This window comes from Vigna umbellata, chromosome 8 (assembly GCF_029865625.1).
Source record: "Vigna umbellata cultivar VRB3 chromosome 8, Vumbellata_1.0, whole genome shotgun sequence".
Lineage (NCBI taxonomy): Eukaryota > Viridiplantae > Streptophyta > Magnoliopsida > Fabales > Fabaceae > Vigna > Vigna umbellata.
The window spans coordinates 12,400,745-12,419,934 of NC_142172.1; the positions used below are offsets into that span (position 1 = coordinate 12,400,745).

The 19,190-nt window shown below is 44.3% G+C and overlaps 2 protein-coding genes and 1 pseudogene across 2 annotated transcripts; all 3 read left to right on the plus strand.

The window, feature by feature from the left end:
• The first annotated feature begins 3,222 nt into the window (after positions 1–3,222).
• On the plus strand, positions 3,223–4,238 carry LOC124842774 (lectin DB58-like). The gene has a single exon (XM_047319336.2). It carries the CDS (start codon positions 3,260–3,262, stop codon positions 4,100–4,102), a length of 843 nt encoding a protein of 280 aa, XP_047175292.1. The 5' UTR covers positions 3,223–3,259; the 3' UTR covers positions 4,103–4,238.
• Positions 4,239–5,364: 1,126 nt separating this feature from the next.
• On the plus strand, positions 5,365–6,099 carry LOC124842769 (uncharacterized). Its single transcript, XM_047319331.1, has one exon. The coding sequence runs from the start codon at positions 5,365–5,367 to the stop codon at positions 6,097–6,099; it is 735 nt and encodes a 244-aa protein (XP_047175287.1).
• An 8,477-nt stretch (positions 6,100–14,576) lies between these two features.
• Positions 14,577–15,536, plus strand: LOC124842765 (GCN5-related N-acetyltransferase 8 pseudogene; annotated as a pseudogene).
• Positions 15,537–19,190: the final 3,654 nt, after the last annotated feature.

Consider the following 19,190-nt stretch of genomic DNA (forward strand, 5'->3'; position numbering starts at 1 on the left):
CTTACAAATTTTCTTTTTTTACTGTTAAAAGGTAATAAAGTTTCAATCAATTAAAACAAATCAAATTTTGATTTGAATAATTTTATTTTTCAAATCTAAAATTCTTTGTTTTTTTTTTGTCATATAACATGGTTATTCTATCTTACTCAATGGACATATTAAAGAATACAACTCAATAAGGCTATTAAACATTTTTATTATTGAATAGTCAAATTAATATCTATTTAGATCATATCAATATATCATAACTAATTTCAACAATTTATTATTATATTATTTTTTATCATTATTGTTATCAATATTATTATTATGTTATAGGTAAGTATTATTTCAATAAAAATATAGACTAATTATCTATGTTGATCCTATAAATACAACTAATATTTTTCAAGAACTCATTTTGATATGTTGAATATAGTGAAAAAATATGTATGAGATTAATCTCCCTTGTATTGAATATATACATAGGGTCATCTATTTATAATAGAAGAAATATGGGCCAAGCCCAAAATATAAATAAGAAATAATAACAAACAAACTAAAGATAAAAAATAAATATAAAATAAAGATAATATATCTAACACTCTCTCTCAAGTTGGTGCATACAAGTCGTATATACCAAGCTTGTTACTAATATAATCCATAAAGACTTAGTGAAAATATCTACTTTTGCACTCGAGTGACACCAAATTGCTAATGATTTGCAAGATGACATAGAAGACGAAATATCAACCTAGAAGACTCCCCCTGAGCAACAAATCTGGGAGGTTGCTCCATGTAAATCTCTTCTTACAAATCACCCTTGAGGAATGCCACCAGTGGATAAAGAGGTAATTGTTGGAGAGCCACCACAACTATAAATAAAATAACAAAAACCATCTTTTCCATGGCAAAAAAGCATATATGGACGAGTCAAACACAATATTGACAAAAGAGAGGTCAGAAGAGACAATAGTGGAAGAAGTCATGGATTAATAGGAGAGAGAAACTTTGAAAATCCAAGATTCTCCAATCAAGGCAACTGAAAAAGCAAAAAGAGAACCCTTGATGCTCTGAATATCTGCCTAAGAAGAGATGGGACGTGCAACAACACACGATGAATGCGACCTCGACGCTCTGAATTACTACTAGACACGACATCATGCATGACAGAAAGGGAGCAAATTCATAACTTCAAAAGATGCTGAGAGTGTAAGAGCTTCGATGAAGGTGTCGTTAATGACATGGTGGCTGCATGACGGAGATGATCAAAACCATGTGATCGTCGATCGAAACTTGAACTCTGACAGTGGTAGCAGTAGACAATAGCGGTAGACGACGGCGCCAGTGCCAATAGTAGATGACGCCACTGCCGGCAGTGACAGATGTAGTAACAGAGGCACCATAAACTTTTTCCTCAAAAGAACCAAGCTCTAGATACCATGTTTAATATAGTGAGAAAATATGTATAGGATTAATCTCCCTTATGTTGAATATACACATAAGGTCATCTATTTATAATAGAAGAATATGGGTCAAGCCCAAAATATAAATAAGAAATAATAACAAACTAACTAAAGATAAAAGATAAATATAAAATAAAGATAATATATCTAACACGGTCAATGAGAACTCTCAAAGTCGTTACTAAGATTTTGCCATAAAAAATATTCATTCTTCTTCATTCTTCTATTTCTTCTTAGTGTTCAGCTTTGAAGAGTGAAATGTATCATGGTAAATCCTAGGTTAGATAACTGTTATTGATTTAGTTAAGTTGATAAAGTATTCGTGAAAGACTTTTTTTTTTTCAAGTGTAACTTTTATGTGGATTAATTATTTATTATGAATGTTAATGTTAAATGTTAAGTTTCACTACATTTAGAGAACTAAATTAGTTGGATTTTTTTTTTTAAATTGATGTGATTTTGGTTTAAATTGATGGTTTTAAATTTTGATCTAATTGACTTAATTTTTTGATGGATTGATATTGAAAGTTCAAACCGTTAATTAAGCGATGGTTTGAGGAAGAGAAATATTATTACAAATCTATTTCGAGAATTTAGTTGTTTAAGCACGTAATCGGACATTCAAGTTATGTTGCTTAAAACGACAAATAACTGAATAACAATGAATAGTGGTCGTAGGTGATAACATGAAAAAATGACGATGTTATCTAACAATAAAATCATATATAATTTTAAGTTAACTAGAAAAGCATGCATTTTTTAACATATAAAAATAAATAAGCAATAAAATATAAAATTCCAAAACACGTGTGTAATTTAATAAGAAAGCAGGAGACAATGTATGAGTGGTTTGAAAGTGTTTGAATAGTGTGAATCTGGAGACAGAGTCCTGTTTTTGTTCTATAAATACGGCTTTTGCACCAAAGTAGGCAAATATGCCTCTAATATTACCAAAATGGGCAAATTCAAACCATATTACGAAAATGGGGAAGTCGTGAGGGGCCCAAACGACTTCAAATGAAGAAGTCGTGCCCCTCCTGCACGACTTCACACTGTTCATAGCAACAGTGTTGAAGTCGTGCACCCCAAAAACGACTTCTGGGTCCTGTAATCGATTACCATTTTTTGGTAATCGATTACACAATGTTGAAATCCTGACCCCTGCAAGACTGAAAATGGACGAGCGTTCAATGCAAATGGACGAGCGTCCACTTCTCCTGCCGAGCGTCCACTTTTGGTGCAAGGCGGAAGAGACGCTCGTCCAGGCAGAAGCGGACGCTCGTCCAGGCAGAATAGGACGCTCGTCCAGCCAGGCAGAAGAGGACGCTCGTCCAGCCAGGCAGAGAGAACGCTCGTCCAGAAAGCTAAGAGGACGTTCGTCCATCTAGCTAAGAGGACGCTCGTCGAGATGCGCTCACTGGACGCTCGGCAGGAGAAGTGGACGCTCGTCCATTTTCAGTGAACGCTCGTCCACATACAGATCGTCCGCGCCCGGGCGCGCGATTCTTTCAGAAAGTTTCAACACTCTGTAATCGATTACCAAATCAATGTAATCGATTACAGGATCCAGAAGTCGTTTTTGGGATGCACGACTTCAACACTGTACCTATGAACAGTGTGAAGTCGTGCAGGGGGGCACGACTTCTTCTTTTGAAGTCGTTTTGGCCCCCCACGACTTCATTTTCGGTCAAATTTTGCCTATTTTGGTAATAAAGAAGGCATATTTGCCTACTTTGGTGCAAAAGCCTATAAATACACAACACAGACTCATCCTTATACATCATCAACATCCATCACTGTAAGACCTTACAGCCATGGCTTCCTCCAACTTCTCCATTATCCTCTCTCTCTCCGTAGCCCTCTTCCTGGTGCTTCTCACCCATGCAAACTCAACCAACGTCTTCTCCTTCAACTTCCAATCCTTCGACTCATCCAACCTTATCCTCCAAGGTGACGCCACCGTCTCATCCGCCGGCCAATTACGATTAACCAAAGTTAAAGGCAACGGCAAACCCACGCCGGCATCTCTGGGCCGCGCCTTCTACTCCGCCCCCATCCAAATCTGGGACAGCACCACTGGCAGCGTCGCCAGCTTCGCCACCTCCTTCACTTTCAAAATCTTCGCTCCCAACAAGTCAAGCACCGCCGATGGGCTTGCATTTGCTCTCGTACCCGTCGGGTCTGAGCCCAAATCCAACGCCGGTTATCTGGGTCTTTTCGACAACGCCACCTACGACAGCTCCGCCCAGACTGTGGCTGTGGAGTTCGACACCTACTCGAACCCTAAGTGGGACCCGGAACCCCGTCACATTGGCATCGACGTGAACTCCATCGAGTCTATCAGATGGGCGTCGTGGGGTTTGGCGAACGGGCAAAACGCGGAGATTCTGATCACGTACGACGCCTCGACGCAGCTCTTGGTGGCCTCTCTAGTTCACCCTTCTCGGAGAGCGAGCTACATCGTGTCTGAGAGAGTGGACCTGAAGAGCGTTCTTCCGCAGTGGGTGAGCATTGGGTTCTCTGCCACCACAGGGTTGCTTGACGGGTCAACCGAAACCCACGACGTGCTCTCTTGGTCTTTTGCTTCCAAGCTTTCAGATGGCATCACCACTGGAGGTATAGATCTCGCCAAATTCGTCCTCAACAAGTTCATCTAGACTCCATAGTCGTGCTTCACTGTGACAGTAAAACATTGCATGCACTGACACTCTTCCGGGTCGTCGGGTCGTCGTTGTTTCTTGCTAATAACTGTTTTCTGTCACAGAAGTTAATAAGATCGTGCCTTTTACTCTACGTTTTTTTATCATCCTAATAATCCGGACTGAAAAACAACATATATATAAAACAGATTGAATTTCACCTTTAATATAAACATCATACACACTAATCACGAATCACGAATAAACAGTTACAAATATTAGTCAAATACCACGAATCACGGGAATAACTGACTCAGTATCAAACACGATCTAATCGTTACAACTTCCAGGTAATCCACTCCGGTATCTGGCTGGATTTTCAGGTAAACGGTTTATTTTACTGTTTTAAATATGAAGATCACATGAGAAAAAACGTACGTTTTTCCCTTTAGAGAAATTAAGAGAGAGAAATTATTCTTCTTCTAGATCACTTTGAACTGAAAAGATTCAGGACATCCCTTTTCTGACTTGAGCGTCAGAGTGCCTTTGCAGGTACCCAGCCCATTTTCCCATCAGAGAGCATAGCGAAGGAAGAGAGATATCACAGTAACGGCATCACAGGAAGGAGCAGTTGAGATTTGTTAGGTTCGTATCTCGGTTTCCACATCCATACTGAAACATTTTGGCGCCCACCGTGGGGCCCGAGATTTGATATCCCAACGACGACCACCGGAGCTATGGAAGACTTCAACACTCACAATTTGATCCAGCAGCTGCAGACACAGATCGAGGCACAAGCACAAACTATAAGGGAACAGCAAGAACTCCAGCGCAAGCAGGCGGAGGAGCTGGCGGCACTGAGGGTGCAACACCCACCGCCAGAATTGTCAGCCTCAAATCGGCATGACAATAATAAAGGGAGCCACCATGGAGGACTGTCTGACCCTTTTGGCGGGGGGAGGAGGGGGCCTACTTCCATACGCCTCTCCAACCTGCTCCCATTCACGGAGGCCATCATGCAAGCGCATATGCCAGATAAACCTCCCCCAGCGTTAGAACGCTACGATGGCTCCGCCGATCCCGACAACCACCTGCGTAACTTTATAGACGCCATGGCGTTCTACACAGACAACGACCCCGTCATTTGCAGAGCTTTCTCCTTATCCCTTAAGGATGAGGCCTTGGAGTGGTTCCACACTCTTCCACGAAATTCCGTAGATTGTTTCGCGACAATCGAAACTTTATTCCGAAAATAGTACGCGACCAACAGAAGACCGGAGATGACTGCTGCCGAGCTTGTGAATACTAAGCAGGAGAAGGATGAAACCCTGAAGGCTTTCATGCAACGGTACAACGAGACGGCCCGACGTGTGAAAGATATCAATCACACCTTCATCATCAGCAATCTACCTTCGTGCTTAAGGCCAGGGTATTTCGCGGAACAGTTATATGCTGACCCGCCAGCATCTATGGAAGAACTGCAATCCACAATTGCAAAGTTCATCCGCATCGAAGATCTCCGGAATTCTAGGAAAAAGCAGCAGCAGGATAACCCCAATCACGATGTAAAGAGAACCGCAAAGCGATCGACCAACGACTATAAATCAGACCGACCGCCCCGAAAAGAGTCAGGGTGGACGTCTAAGTACGATCGCTACGCGACCCTTAACGCACCGAGAGCAAAGGTGCTCGAGGAGGCTTTGCACGCCGAACTCTTAACTGTGCGACGAAGAGCTACTCCAAAGAACGCGGACAGCAGCAAGGCCTGCCGCCTCCACATGAACCATGGGCATGACACGGAAGAATGCAATATGGTGAAGGACGAGCTGGAGCGACTCATCCGAGCAGGATACCTCCAGAACTACGTTAAGGACAAAATCTCCACCAGAGCCACAACTCCTCACCGTAAGGATCCCTCCAGACGGAGCCCCGAGCGATCGCCTGCCAGGGATGACCGACGCCGCAGGCGATCGCGCAGCCAACCCCGACGGATGGAGAGAGAACGTTCAGTCTGAGGTTGAATCGACACCATATCGGGTGGTTTCGCCGGGGGGGAGTGTCATCCTCCGCCAGGAAACGTCATCTAAGACAGTTAAAGTCGGTACACATGGTGGATCGACAGCCTCGGTCGATTCCTGATATTACCTTCACCAATGCAGATTTCCATGCGCCCGACCCTGATCACGATGACCCTATGGTCATCACGGCCGAAATAGCTCGATACGACGTCAGCAAGGTACTCGTCGATCAAGGGAGTTCGGTCAACATCCTATATTGGTCCACCTTCAAAAAGATGGATCTATCCGAGGACCTCATTGCCCCTTTCAACGAGCAAATTGTAGGATTTTCAGGGGAAAGAGTCGACACCCAGGGGTACCTCGACCTACGAACGCGTCTTGGAACGGGTCGGGAGGCCCCGGAACTTAGAATCCGCTTTCTGTTGGTCGAGGCCAATACATCATACAACGCCTTGTTAGGACGACCTTGTTTGAATGCATTTGGAGCCATTGTGTCCACCCCTCACCTGGCCATGAAGTTTCCCACGGAGAGTGGCACTATTTGCACCGTGAGAGCGGATCAGCGAAAGGCTCGACAATGTTATGTTGTCGGGCTTAAAGTCACCCCTTTTGTACCAACCAAAAGGGCGAGAGGAGTTGAAATAGCGGCGGTCAACTTGGACCCCCGCACTAACATTGACGAACGTCTTCATCCACAAGGCGATGTCAAATTCCTTTCATTGGCAACGGACCCGTCCAAAACCACAACCATTGGCGGGGACCTCGCTTTGAAGGATGAACAGGATCTGGGACGTATGCTCCGAACCAACGCGGATTTGTTCGCGTGGACGGCCTCCGATATGCCAGGAATCCACCCCGGAGTCATGGCCCATAAGTTGTCCATCTTTAGAGAGGCACGCCCCGTCGCGCAAAAAAAGCGACGGTTCGGAGAAGAGAAGCGCAAGGCCATTCAGGTCGAGGTCGAGAAGTTGATGAACGCCCAGTTCATCCGAGAGTTAAATTACACTACGTGGTTGTCGAACGTAGTCATGGTCAAGAAGTCGAACGGCCAGTGGAGAATGTGTGTCGACTTCACCGACCTCAACAAAGCGTGCCCTAAAGATTCATATCCCTTGCCTAGCATCGATTGGTTGGTAGATGGGGCTTCCGGCCATGTTGTACTCAGCTTCCTCGACGCATACTCGGGCTACAACCCAATCCCCATGTACACACCTGATCAAAGTAAGACAGCTTTCATTACCGAGCGCGTCAATTATTGTTATGAAGTAATGCCGTTCGGTTTGAAGAATGCCGGGGCTACATACCAACGCCTCATGGATAAAGTTTTCCATCGTCAGATGGGCCGATGCATGGATGTTTACGTCGACGACATGGTCATTCGGAGCCATTCTATAGAGCAACATTTACAAGATTTACAGGAGGTGTTTGGCCAAATCAGAAGGTACAGCATGCGCCTTAACCCTTCCAAGTGTACCTTCGGAGTCCCTACGGGTAAGTTTTTGGGTTTCATGCTTACTCGTCGAGGCATCGAAGCCAACCCAGATAATTGCAAAGCAGTACTCGACATGACAGCCCTAACAACTCTCAGGGAGGTACAACGTCTAGTTGGTAGGCTCACAGCCCTCTCTCGCTTCATTCCAAAGCTAGCCGAACACATCAAGCCCATCCTCAAGAACATGAAGAAGGGCACCACACGACACTGGGATGATGATTGTGAAACAGCATTCAGCACTGTCAAGCACATTCTCACTAGCCCTCCAATTATGGCTAGACCGGACGCTGGGTCCGACTTACAGCTGTATATCGCAACATCCCACCAAGCCGTCAGTGCTGCCTTAATACAAGAAGCACCCTCCCTCAAGTTAATATACTTCATCAGCCGTACGCTGCAGGGGGCGGAAGAAAGATATTCTTGAATTGAGAAAATCGCGCTGGCCCTACTCACAGCTTCGCGTCGACTCCGACCGTATTTCCAGAGCCACCAAGTAGTAGTCCGTACCGATCACCCGATCGCCAAGATCCTCCGCAAGCCCGACTTAGCAGGACAGATGGTTTCTTGGTCAGTAGAGCTGTCCGAGTTTGGATTACGTTATAAGCCTCGGGGGTCCATTAAGGGTCAGCATTTGGCGGATTTTGCAGCTGAATTAATACTCGCACCTGATGACTCGACACCAAAGTGGCTCCTCAACGTGGATGGATCCTAAGACAAAAGGGGGGGAGGAGCCGGGGTTGTCCTAGAAGGACCAGATGGTTTAGTCATAGAGCAAGCCATCACATTCAAGTTTCCTGCCAGCAACAACCAGGCCGAGTACGAAGCCTTGATTGTTGGTCTATCCTTGGCCAAAGAGTTCACGGTCGCTCATCTAGAGTGTCAGATGGATTCAAAGTTGGTGGTCGGCCACGTGAACGGAACATATCAGGTTAAGGATAATCAGTTACTGCGCTATTTCCACAAAGCTCAGACCCTACTTCAAAACTTCGCCGAGGTTAGCATCGTCCATGTACCCAGGGAGCAAAACGCAAGAGCAGATCTCTTGTCTAAGTTAACTCACTCTAAGGAGAGAGCACAGTTATCCTCAATCATCAAGGTGACGCTCGACCACCCAGTCGTGGAAGTTTTCGCCACCAATGTGTCAACACCGGCAACAGACTGGCGACAAAAGATCAAAGATCTCATGGTGAAACAGGAACAAGGAGAGAGCATTACTCTGACTGATTCAAAACGCATTGCACGTTTCTTATGCATAGGCGACGACCTATACCGCCGCGGCCATAGTACTCCTCTATTGAAATGCATATCAGAGGATGAAGCCGACTACGTCTTGCGCGAGCTGCACACCGGGATATGCGGATTTCATTCGGGTAAGCGGACGCTCAGAGCACGCATACTCCGCGCAGGATATTACTGGCCCACGCTCGACCAAGATTGTGAGACGTTCGTCAAGAAGTGTATTTCCTGTCAGGCCCACGGTCACGACATCCACGCACCTCCCGAAGACTTGCATGGTATCATTTCTCCCTAGCCGTTCGCTCAATGGGGCCTCGACATAGTTGGACCTTTACCCCTTGCCAAAGCACAGAACAAGTTCCTTCTCGTGGCGGTCGACTATTTCACAAAATGGATAGAAGCCGAACCGTTGTCCGTCATCAGCGCTCAACGAGTACAGAAGTTCATCTGGCGCCTGATCTGTCGATTCGGTCTACCACAGAAGATCATTACTGACAACGGTCGCCAGTTCGTCGAGCGCAAACTGGAGGAATTCCTCAGCAGTTTGGGCATCAAACATGTCACCTCCTCGGTCGAGCACCCTCAAACGAACGGCCAAGCCGAGGCCGCAAACAAAGCCATACTTACTGAGTTAAAGAAGCGACTCGGCGAAGCCAAAGGTTTATGGGTAGAAGAGCTACCAGAGGTCTTGTGGGCGTACATGTGCACTCCACACGGATCCACAGGGGACACACCATTCAACCTGACTTATGGCACTGATGCCATGCTCCCAATCGAGGTCGACGAACCCTCGTTAAGACGGAATATCACTGATATGATGCTTAATGAAGAACAGATACGGGTGAATCTCGACATCCTTCCTGAGCGTCGAGAGGTCGCTACCGTCCGCGCAGAGGCACAAAAGCGAATGCTATCTCGTCGTTACAACACCAAGGTCAAACCCAGAGCGTTCAAAAGCGGCGATCTGGTGTGGCAAAACCGGGGAGAGGCTAGGAAGAATTGAGCGCGCGGCAAACTAGCTGCCAACTGGGAAGACCCATTTCGCATCGTCGAGGACATGGCGAATGGTGCATACCGCCTCCAACTCCTCAACGGACAGCCCGTTCCTAACACGTGGAATGCTACTCATCTTAAATATTATTTTAGTTAGCATTCATCTTTTGCTGACACATTATTCATTTCAGTTTCAAATAAGAAGTATATTTCATTGTTATTATCATTTCATTTCATATATAATTTCTCGCATGTCGAGTCCCAGGGTCGTCGTCAATCGCCCCAGGCACGTCCACTTCCGAACGACTTGGAAATACTCCAACTGGTAGCTGTTCTCCCTTGAACACCCAGTCCATTCGGGATACACTCCCACTGGTAGCTGTTCTCCCTTGAACACCCAGTCCATTCGGGATACACTCCCACTGCTGGATGTTCTCCCTTGAACACCCAGTCCGCTTGGGACGCACCCCCTTTGTTAGATGTTCACCCTGGCACACCCAGTATTCTCCTACTCGACGCACACCCTCGACGGTCGCACACGGTGCTATTAACACACTCGACATCGACACCTAAGATATGATCTTCGTAGTCGATCATCGTCTTCGACATTCGTTCATTCAGACGACTATTCAAACACGCAAATCGTTACAGGGAAAGTTCAACAAATCCAAGTTTAACATTTAAAAGTTCAACAAACCCAAGTTTAACATTCCAAAGTTCAACAAATCCTAATCTATTACAATGTTAGGCGTGTCGCCAGCAGCATCTCCGACAGTCTCCACGGCCGGTTCGTCCACGGCGACCGCTTCATCACGCTCATTGTTGGCAACCGCCTCTTCATCCTCTTCCGCGTCCATGAAGGCATCTTCAGGAATTTCGTTAAGAGGTTTCAATTGACCCTCATACACGTCCTTCTGAACGTCAAACTCCACTCCCTCGGTCGACACCTCGAGCAAGTGTCCGACTTGCCTCAGAGCCTTCCGGAACCCCCTGGTATGTTCAATCATTACCGCCTCCTTCAGTTCTTCTATCAGCTCCTTGTCCTCCCTTGCTTCCGCCCGCAAGTCATCCCTCTCTTTGGTCACCTCCGCCCCTGTCTTCTTGGCCCGTTCTAGCTCGCTCGACAGTTGATCGCGCTCCTTCCTCAAAGTCAAGCCGGCATCCCGAGCGTCGTTCAACAGCACTTCAGCCTCTCTCAATAGTTGCTCTGACCGTTTCTGCTTTGAATCGCAAACGGCATGAGCCTCAGTAAGCTCTTTCAGCTAAGTCCGCGCCTTGTCCAATTCAACCCGCAGAACACCTCTGTCGGAGGCATATGCAATATGCCAGGCTAACATCTGTGATCGAGTCGTCATTTCCAACAGGGCGTCGGCCATTTGTTGCTCAATCATGCTCTCCACCACCCTCTTCTCCGAGTTATCCAGATTGAGATCGACCTTATGGCTCAAGGTGAAGGAGGGATCCCATACGCCGAGAGGGAGGGGACGCGCTGTCTCATCTACAGTATCCTTCCTCTTCTTTGACACAGCGCCGCTAGTGTCGACCACTTTCCCTTTCCTTTTTCGTACCAAGGGCTGCTCTTCGGCGGCCGTTGTCTCATCAGTCGAGACCGACATCACCACTGGACCGGTTGGTTGCACTTGCGTACGCTGTTGTCCTTGCATACGTTTGGAGGATGATCCTGGAAGGTCACCTTCAGCCCTCGTTGTCGATGGCTTAGAACCAATTTCGGCCACTTCCCTTTCTCCCCATTATCTCTGCGAAACAAAGGTCAACCCAGAACAGTCAACAACAACAAAGCAACAGATAAAAATAACAAGCAAAGACACATACCAAACACCCTCGAATCAGCGTCATCGAACTCAAGGCAGTTTATAAGCTGACGGGAAGAAAAGGGGCGTGGCAATGATGTCAACACATTCAGAGCCTCTAACTCTTCAATCGTCATCTTATCTTCGGGCCAAGAGGTGAACCTCAGCGGATCCTGCGTCCAGTACAATGGGAATTTGGGGCTCCCCTCACCATCGAAAAAGTACCTCCGCCCAACATCAGGGATGGACACTTTAAAGAATTTTTCTTTAAAGCCCCTATAATACTGCAGGTAAAGCTCTAGTAGTGCATTACCCGACTCAGAAATTAACGATACCCACCCCTTCTTCGCGATCGGTCGACATCTAAAAAAGTACAAAAATAATCCTACAGTCGGCCTAATTCCTAACGCCCGACATAACACGGCAAACGCCTGCACATACCCCCAACTGTTGGGATGCAGTTGACTGGGCGCGACATTTAGGATCCGTAACACATCCATTTGGAAGATTGTGAAAGGTAATCTCAGGTACAAGTCATAAAACGGGGAAGCATAACAATAAAAGAAGTCACTGGAAGCACTCCCCCTCCCATGGCACACCTTCTCATCTTCCCGTCAGGCTACTAATCTCACACACGTTTGGTACCCTAGGGTTCTCAAAATACAGCTATTCTCAATCCAATTTACTAACACTGCCCTACTCCCAAACAAACTCCTAAGCTCTTTCACTTCACGCGCCGCCTAGGCGTAACCATCATCGCAAACCGGAGACGTTACACACCCCTCTGGACCGTCACCACACACGTTCCCATACACAAATGCATCATCACCACAAAGCACAATGGTGATATCAGGGCGTTCCGCCGTTGACGACGGCCCCGGTATATCGCTACCGGCGTTATCCCCCTTTTCTTCCATTATCAGCAGTAAACGCACTAAGACGAAGGAAGGTTTAAGGGTTACCTGGCAAATTCTTGTGGCAGCGTAAGCGGTAGCGTTGAAGAGAGGATTTCACTCACAGCACACAATACCAACTTCTATTCTTCAGCAAAAGTGAAAAGCCTCTTTCTGATTCGTGCTGAAGAAGGAAGGAAGGTTAACCGTCATGCGCCGTAGGATCAGTTTTAATCCAACGGCTGCCTTTTCATGTCTCTTCGCTTCCCCAAAAAAGCGGGAAAACTCTAAAAATTCTAATGTCAAAACGGTGCGTATCATTTCCCCATTAAATCACCACTCAACGTCCTTTAGTAAACTTGCAAGCAAATACTGCGCTCGTTTACTCGGACTCGGGGGGCATGTACCGTAGTATACCTGATTCCACCAACGGTCGACAAATAACCCGAAAGACCATTTGTCGAACCTTCTTACGATCGTAGGTATGTCGTATGTCGAACGCTTTTTAACATCATAGCAGTTACATGTTGATGTCGACCACTTGGCGATCGACAACCAGTGATGTCGCGACATATAGCGCTCGCACGACAACCAAACGGTTTAGCAGATAAAAATAAACAGTTACGAATATTAGTCAAATACCACGAATCACGGGAATAACTGACTCAGTATCAAACACGATCTAATCGTTACAACTTCCAGGTAATCCACTCCGGTATCTGGCCGGATTTTCAGGTAAACGGTTTATTTTACTGTTTTAAATATGAAGATCACATGAGAAAAAACGTACGTTTTTCCCTTTAGAGAAATTAAGAGAGAGAAATTATTCTTCTTCTAGATCACTTTGAACTGAAAAGATTCAGGACATCCCTTTTCTGACTTAAGCTTCGGAGTGCCTTTGCAGGTACCCAGCCCATTTTCCCATCAGAGAGCATAGCGAAGAAAGAGAGATATCACAGTAACGACATCACAGGAAGGAGTAGTTGAGATTTGTTAGGTTCGTATCTCGGTTTCCACATCCATACTGAAACACAAATCAAAGAGGAAGAGAAACCCTTAAAGATCATGAAACTTCTCAAGAACTCTTTGAACAAGCATGACTAAAAAAACAAGAAAGACAATTAAATAATAAATTCCACAAATTGTTTACTGGGGAGAGAATAGAAAGAGTAGAAAAACAAATTTCAAAGCAAAGTAACTTGTAAAATTTTAGAAAATTATAAAATATTACAGGAGATTCAAGAATGCTCTAGAAGCTCCTAAATAATGTACATTGGATGACAAAACTGTGAAAAGTGTGAAGGTTGAAACTTCTTCCACATTATTTTCAAGAGAATTGAAGATTGGATCTTCCTTCAACATGTTACTGTGAAGACATGTGAAATCCACTTAGGACATCCAAGTGTATTCCTATTGTTTCCGTCATTAGTTTGGGTTCAAATTAGTGTTATTATTGTACTTATGTCTAATAATTAATTTTCCGTTCACGTCACTTTGATAGTTAGTTGGTCTCCTAAGCCAACACAAAACGCCATAACTTCCAAGAGTTGGAGGAGGATGGATTTTTGGTCTATGAAAAGCATATGCTAATCTATTGTTAGCATCAATTTTTATTCCTATAAATTGGATTCTTTTGGAATCACTTATCTAACTTCTTGTTGCAGTGTAATTAACTAATCATTTTTATCTTTTAAATGATCATTAGTTTAAATTTAACAATTTTCTTAATTAAAACAAATATTTTATTATTTTATCCTTTTGTATTTTTCTTATAGCTATCCAAGACCTAATAAAAAATTAATATTTATTCTTTTTTAGTTGACTCGTCCTAATTTCTTTTATATTTTAAAGTAAAAATATTATTTCATTGGTCTCAAAAGAGTATTGAATGAAAAATTGGAAGTTTGTACAGTATCACGTGTCCATGTTTATTGTCTTATATCAGTCCCGTACACTCACCAATTGGCCATGGCAGCGCCGCCCACTACGACACCAAATTTGAACAATGGGGTTGAACATGTCTATTCACGGTCTTATATTAGTCCATACATGCACACACACCTAAATTAAAACATCACCATTTTACATTGCTCCGAATCAAGATCAATGGCCCCGGCAGCGCCGCAGACTCCGACACCGGAAACCACCCCGTTGGGCCACCAACTCTTCACGCGGATCCGCCTGGCCACCCCATCCGATATTCCCCACATCCACAAACTCATCCACCAAATGGCCGTCTTCGAACGTCTGACCCACCTCTTCTCCGCCACCGAGTCCTCCCTGTCTGCCACCCTCTTCTCCCCCACCGTCCAACCCTTCCACTCCTTCACCATCTTGCTTCTAGAAGCTTCGCCCACCCTCTTCCCTGTTTCAACCTTTGATTCCAACCCTTTCTTCAAACCCCTGACTGAAGTCGTGAATCTGAGGCTCCCCTTTGAGGACCCCGAGCGCGACACGTTCAAGAGCATGGATGACGTTACTGTTGTAGGTTATGTGATGTTTTTTCCAAATTATTCAACTTTTCTGGGAAAACCAGGGTTTTACGTGGAGAACTTGTACGTGAGGGAGTGTTACAGGAGAATGGGGTTTGGGAAAATGTTGTTTAGTGCAGTGGCAAAGGAAGCAGTAAAAATGAAGTACGGAAGGGTAGACTGGGTTGTGCTTGATTGGAATGTTGATGCCCTTAGGTTTTACGAAGACATGGGTGCTGAGATTGTGGAGGAATACAAGTTTTTCAGATTGACTGGGAAGGCTCTTCAAGCTTCTGGACACGCTCACTGAAAACTGTTCCTCAATTTCTCATTCCAAAAGTTGCTCAAATGCTATCACTTTCACGTATCCATGCTTCAAGCACGATTCATGAATTATGTAACAAACCATGTATTGTGTGTTTATTATGATCTCTTCTCAGATATATAATTATATGTTATTATATCTCAAGAGATGAATAAGGATTATCTAAGTTAGTAAAATGTTGGTACTTCTTATTTTAATGATGATGCAAATTAATATGGAATTACTTGTATTAGTATAAAAGTACAAATTTTTTAAAATCGAAAACAATTAGAAATTTAAAATTTCAGTTTTTAAAAATAGAACGTTGTCTAAAGATGTTGTCCGTGGAAAATTTTATAGAGAAATTATTTCATTATTAACTTTCAAGAATTACTAACAGGTTAAGCGTCGGTAATTTACTCATAAACTAATCCTTGAATAAATCACCAACTGATGTAGCATTACCAAAGGACAAAAATCAATTGATAATTTTCGTACATCACAATTGCCGACAAATATCATATCCTCGATTGTTAATAGACAAATTCAAATTTTCTTACAGTGATACATTTTGATCTTTGAAAACATATATCTTTTAAAACACTAGTACAGATAATAGAAATTGCATCGGTTAAATTCGTTTATACGCACCGGTTTTACAACCGGTGCATATAGAGGCGAGGTAGAAAAGTTCCGTTTAATGTCTCGGTTCTAAACCGGGTCAAAAAGAGATTGATTTTTGTCTCGGTTATCTTTTGAACCGAGTTAGTATCTTAAAAAATTCAACAAAAAAAAATTTCAGAATCCATGTCTCAATCCTTTTCGGTCCTGAATCATTTTCTGGTCTTTCCTCAATCCTTTAACACAGAAGCCATGTTTCAATGCAGAATTCGAACTCAAGCAGCTATAATTCCAAAACAGAAACCAACTCCAAAAATCAGAATAAGATACATCACAGCATCACAGAGCAGATAAAACCATAAATCAGAGTAAGGATACATCTAAGAACAGATAAAACCAGTATAACAAAAATGAAAGAAAATCCTCATTTGACGCTGCCATCGGCCCCCATTTCCCAGCTCCTTCCTTCTCCCCCATTTCCAGTACCATTTCCAGTACAAAGAAATCACCTTTTCAATTGGTAGAACCCAGCCTTCGAAGCGAAGCCGGACGGTCCCACAACGGCTTCATCCACGGTGATTGAGGGCTCGGAAGGGGGCTGAACGGGTGCTAGGCCAGCGGCTCCACCACTGGCACGGGCCGCACCAGGCGGTCCACGAAAAACACTAGATCTGAGATCGCGTCAGCTGGTGGAGTGAGATCGCGTCCGGTTGGGTGGCGATTGGTGGTGGGGTTGGGGTTGCGGGGTGGGAGGCACGACGGAGCGAGGGCGAGGGAGCGGCGGAGCGAGGGCGAGGGAGCGGCGGAGCGAGAGCGAGGGAGCGGCGGAGCGAGAGCGAGGGAGCGGCGGAGCGAGAGCGAGGGAGTGGCGGAGTGAGAGCGAGGGAGTGGCGGAGTGAGAGCGAGGGAGTGGCGGAGCGAGAGCGAGGGCGTGATAGATTGACGGAGCGAGAGCGAGGGCGTGAGAGATTGACGGAGCGAGAGAGCAAGGGAGGAGGGAGAGCGAGGGAGAGGGAGGGAGAGTGAGGCAGAACGGGTGAGAGGGAGGGAGAGTGAGGGAGAACGAGTGAGAGGGAGGGAGAGTGAGGGAGCGAGGCAGGGAGAGTGAGGCAGGGAGAGCGAGGCACTGTTCTTAAAAAATGAGATCTGGAAAATGAATAGGTCTCGGTCCTCTGCTCGCCCGAAGCCATAAACGCGTATAGGTCTCGGTTCTACACCTGACCGAGGCCTATAGTTCTTAAAAAAAAAAAAAAAAAATTCAGAGACTGTCAGGGGGCAGGTGGGCTTTTAGGCTTCGGTCATTACTTTAACCGAGGTAATATGACTTATATGCTTCGGTTGATTTTGAACCGAGGCGTATAAGTTGGCTTAAATTGCAAAAATGCCACCGCATTTTAATAGACTTCGGTTGCACCTAAACCGAAGCATATAACGCGAGTTAAAAAGCAGTTTTTTTACTAGTGAAAATGCAAAATGTTTTGAAGTATACGTCGAGTTCCATTCTTATATATATTTGGTTTAATAATTCAGGAGGTCCCTATTTTTCGAGGAGAATCTCAATTTCGTTCTTTTCTTTTTCGGTTTCTCAATTGGGTCCTAATTTTATGAAAATTGCAACAATTGGGTCCCTACCGTTAAATTGGACCCAACGGTGTTAGTGTGTGTGGTTGACGTGGCACGCTGGAGTCTCTTTCTTAATTGACGTGGCACGCCGGAGTAAGTGTTTTTAATTGACGTTGATTAATGATGTGCATTTGAGTAGATTCCAGAACTAGTAGAAGGTTATTTAGAGAAATTTAAGATTTTGGAAGTTTTCCCCGTACGAATACACAAAACGGTGTGTTGTCCGAGATCAAGAAATATCAAAAATCAAAATAATGAAGAATCAAGGTTGAGGTCATTGATGTAGTTGGAGGAGAGACTACACCTTCGACGTTGTCGCCGAATTCAACGCCTCCCCCAACGTCTTCTTCCCATCCACTGCATTTTTCCACCTCCTATTTCACGAGGGGGCATTTTTTTAGTCTGACGAACCCTTATCAGAAATTCTCCCAATTCTTGTTTTTTACTCCTCGTACAAACCCTAGCATTAGAGGGTTTTCTCTCCTTTCCTGTTTTATAAAGAGGCTTGACAATATAGGGAGGCACCATTCTCCTTCCCCTTTTGGTTCTGGTTAAGGTCTTTAGAGGGTGTGTGTATGCATCCATCCCATAACATAACGAGAGGTTCTAAAATTGAATGTTATTTGGAACCTTTCTTTATACATGATACAAAAATGTTATTTTAGAATCTCCTCATGCATTGGACAGGATGTATATTGATGCACATGATACAATTTTATAAATGGTTTATGTGTTACCATCTGTTAAATGTGTTTTTTTTTTCTTTCTTTTTTTATGTTCTCCTTTATACATATTAATCATACCGCCGCAAATCATTTTATTGCTTCGTTTCTATGATTTTATCAATTTTAATTGCAGGGAAAGATATTTTTCAAAATTTTGAAAGGTGTGGTACTTTTATGTCTTGTTTTGAAAGTGTTGTTAGATGCCGCAAATGAATCATGTTTCATTTTCTAATTTGCAGCAATTGATTTATTGAAAAATGCCTTCTTGTTTTGTTTCAGGTTCACAAGGAAGACAGTCTCAGAAACCACATCCTACAGAGACGGATAATGTCCATAGAATGTCTTTACCTGTTTCTGGGCTTGCATCATACAAGTTCAAAGGATCTCTGTGGACTCCTAATGGTGGACATGAACGCCAATTAGCTAGCTCTCTTTTGCAGCGGGCTGATTTTACTGCGACATCTGGGTTCGCTCTCCGGCGGCGAAAGTCTCTGTTAGTTGGCATTCTCGTGGCCGCACATGGCACTGCATTAGGATTTCGTTTTAGGGATTTTGGGGTTTCTGATTTTGGGTTGAGTCTGAAGAAGAAGACCTGCGTTTTGTTCTTGTTTTCTGTGTTTTGTTTTGATTGAATTGAAAAATAAATAAAAGGAAAGAAATATAACGTAGATAAACTTTTAAAATGAAAAGTAATCAAAAGGAAATAAAAACGTAAGGCAACTTTTAAAATGAAAAGTAATAAAAAAAAATATACTTTCTTCTGTAATGTGTCAGCCACCTCAATTAAGTAACCGACTTAGCGTGCCACGTCAATCACACACTAATGCCATTGAGTCCAATTTAACGGTAGGGATCCAATTGTTGCAATTTTCATAGAATTAGGACCCAATTGAGAAATCGAAAAAGAACAGGACAAAAT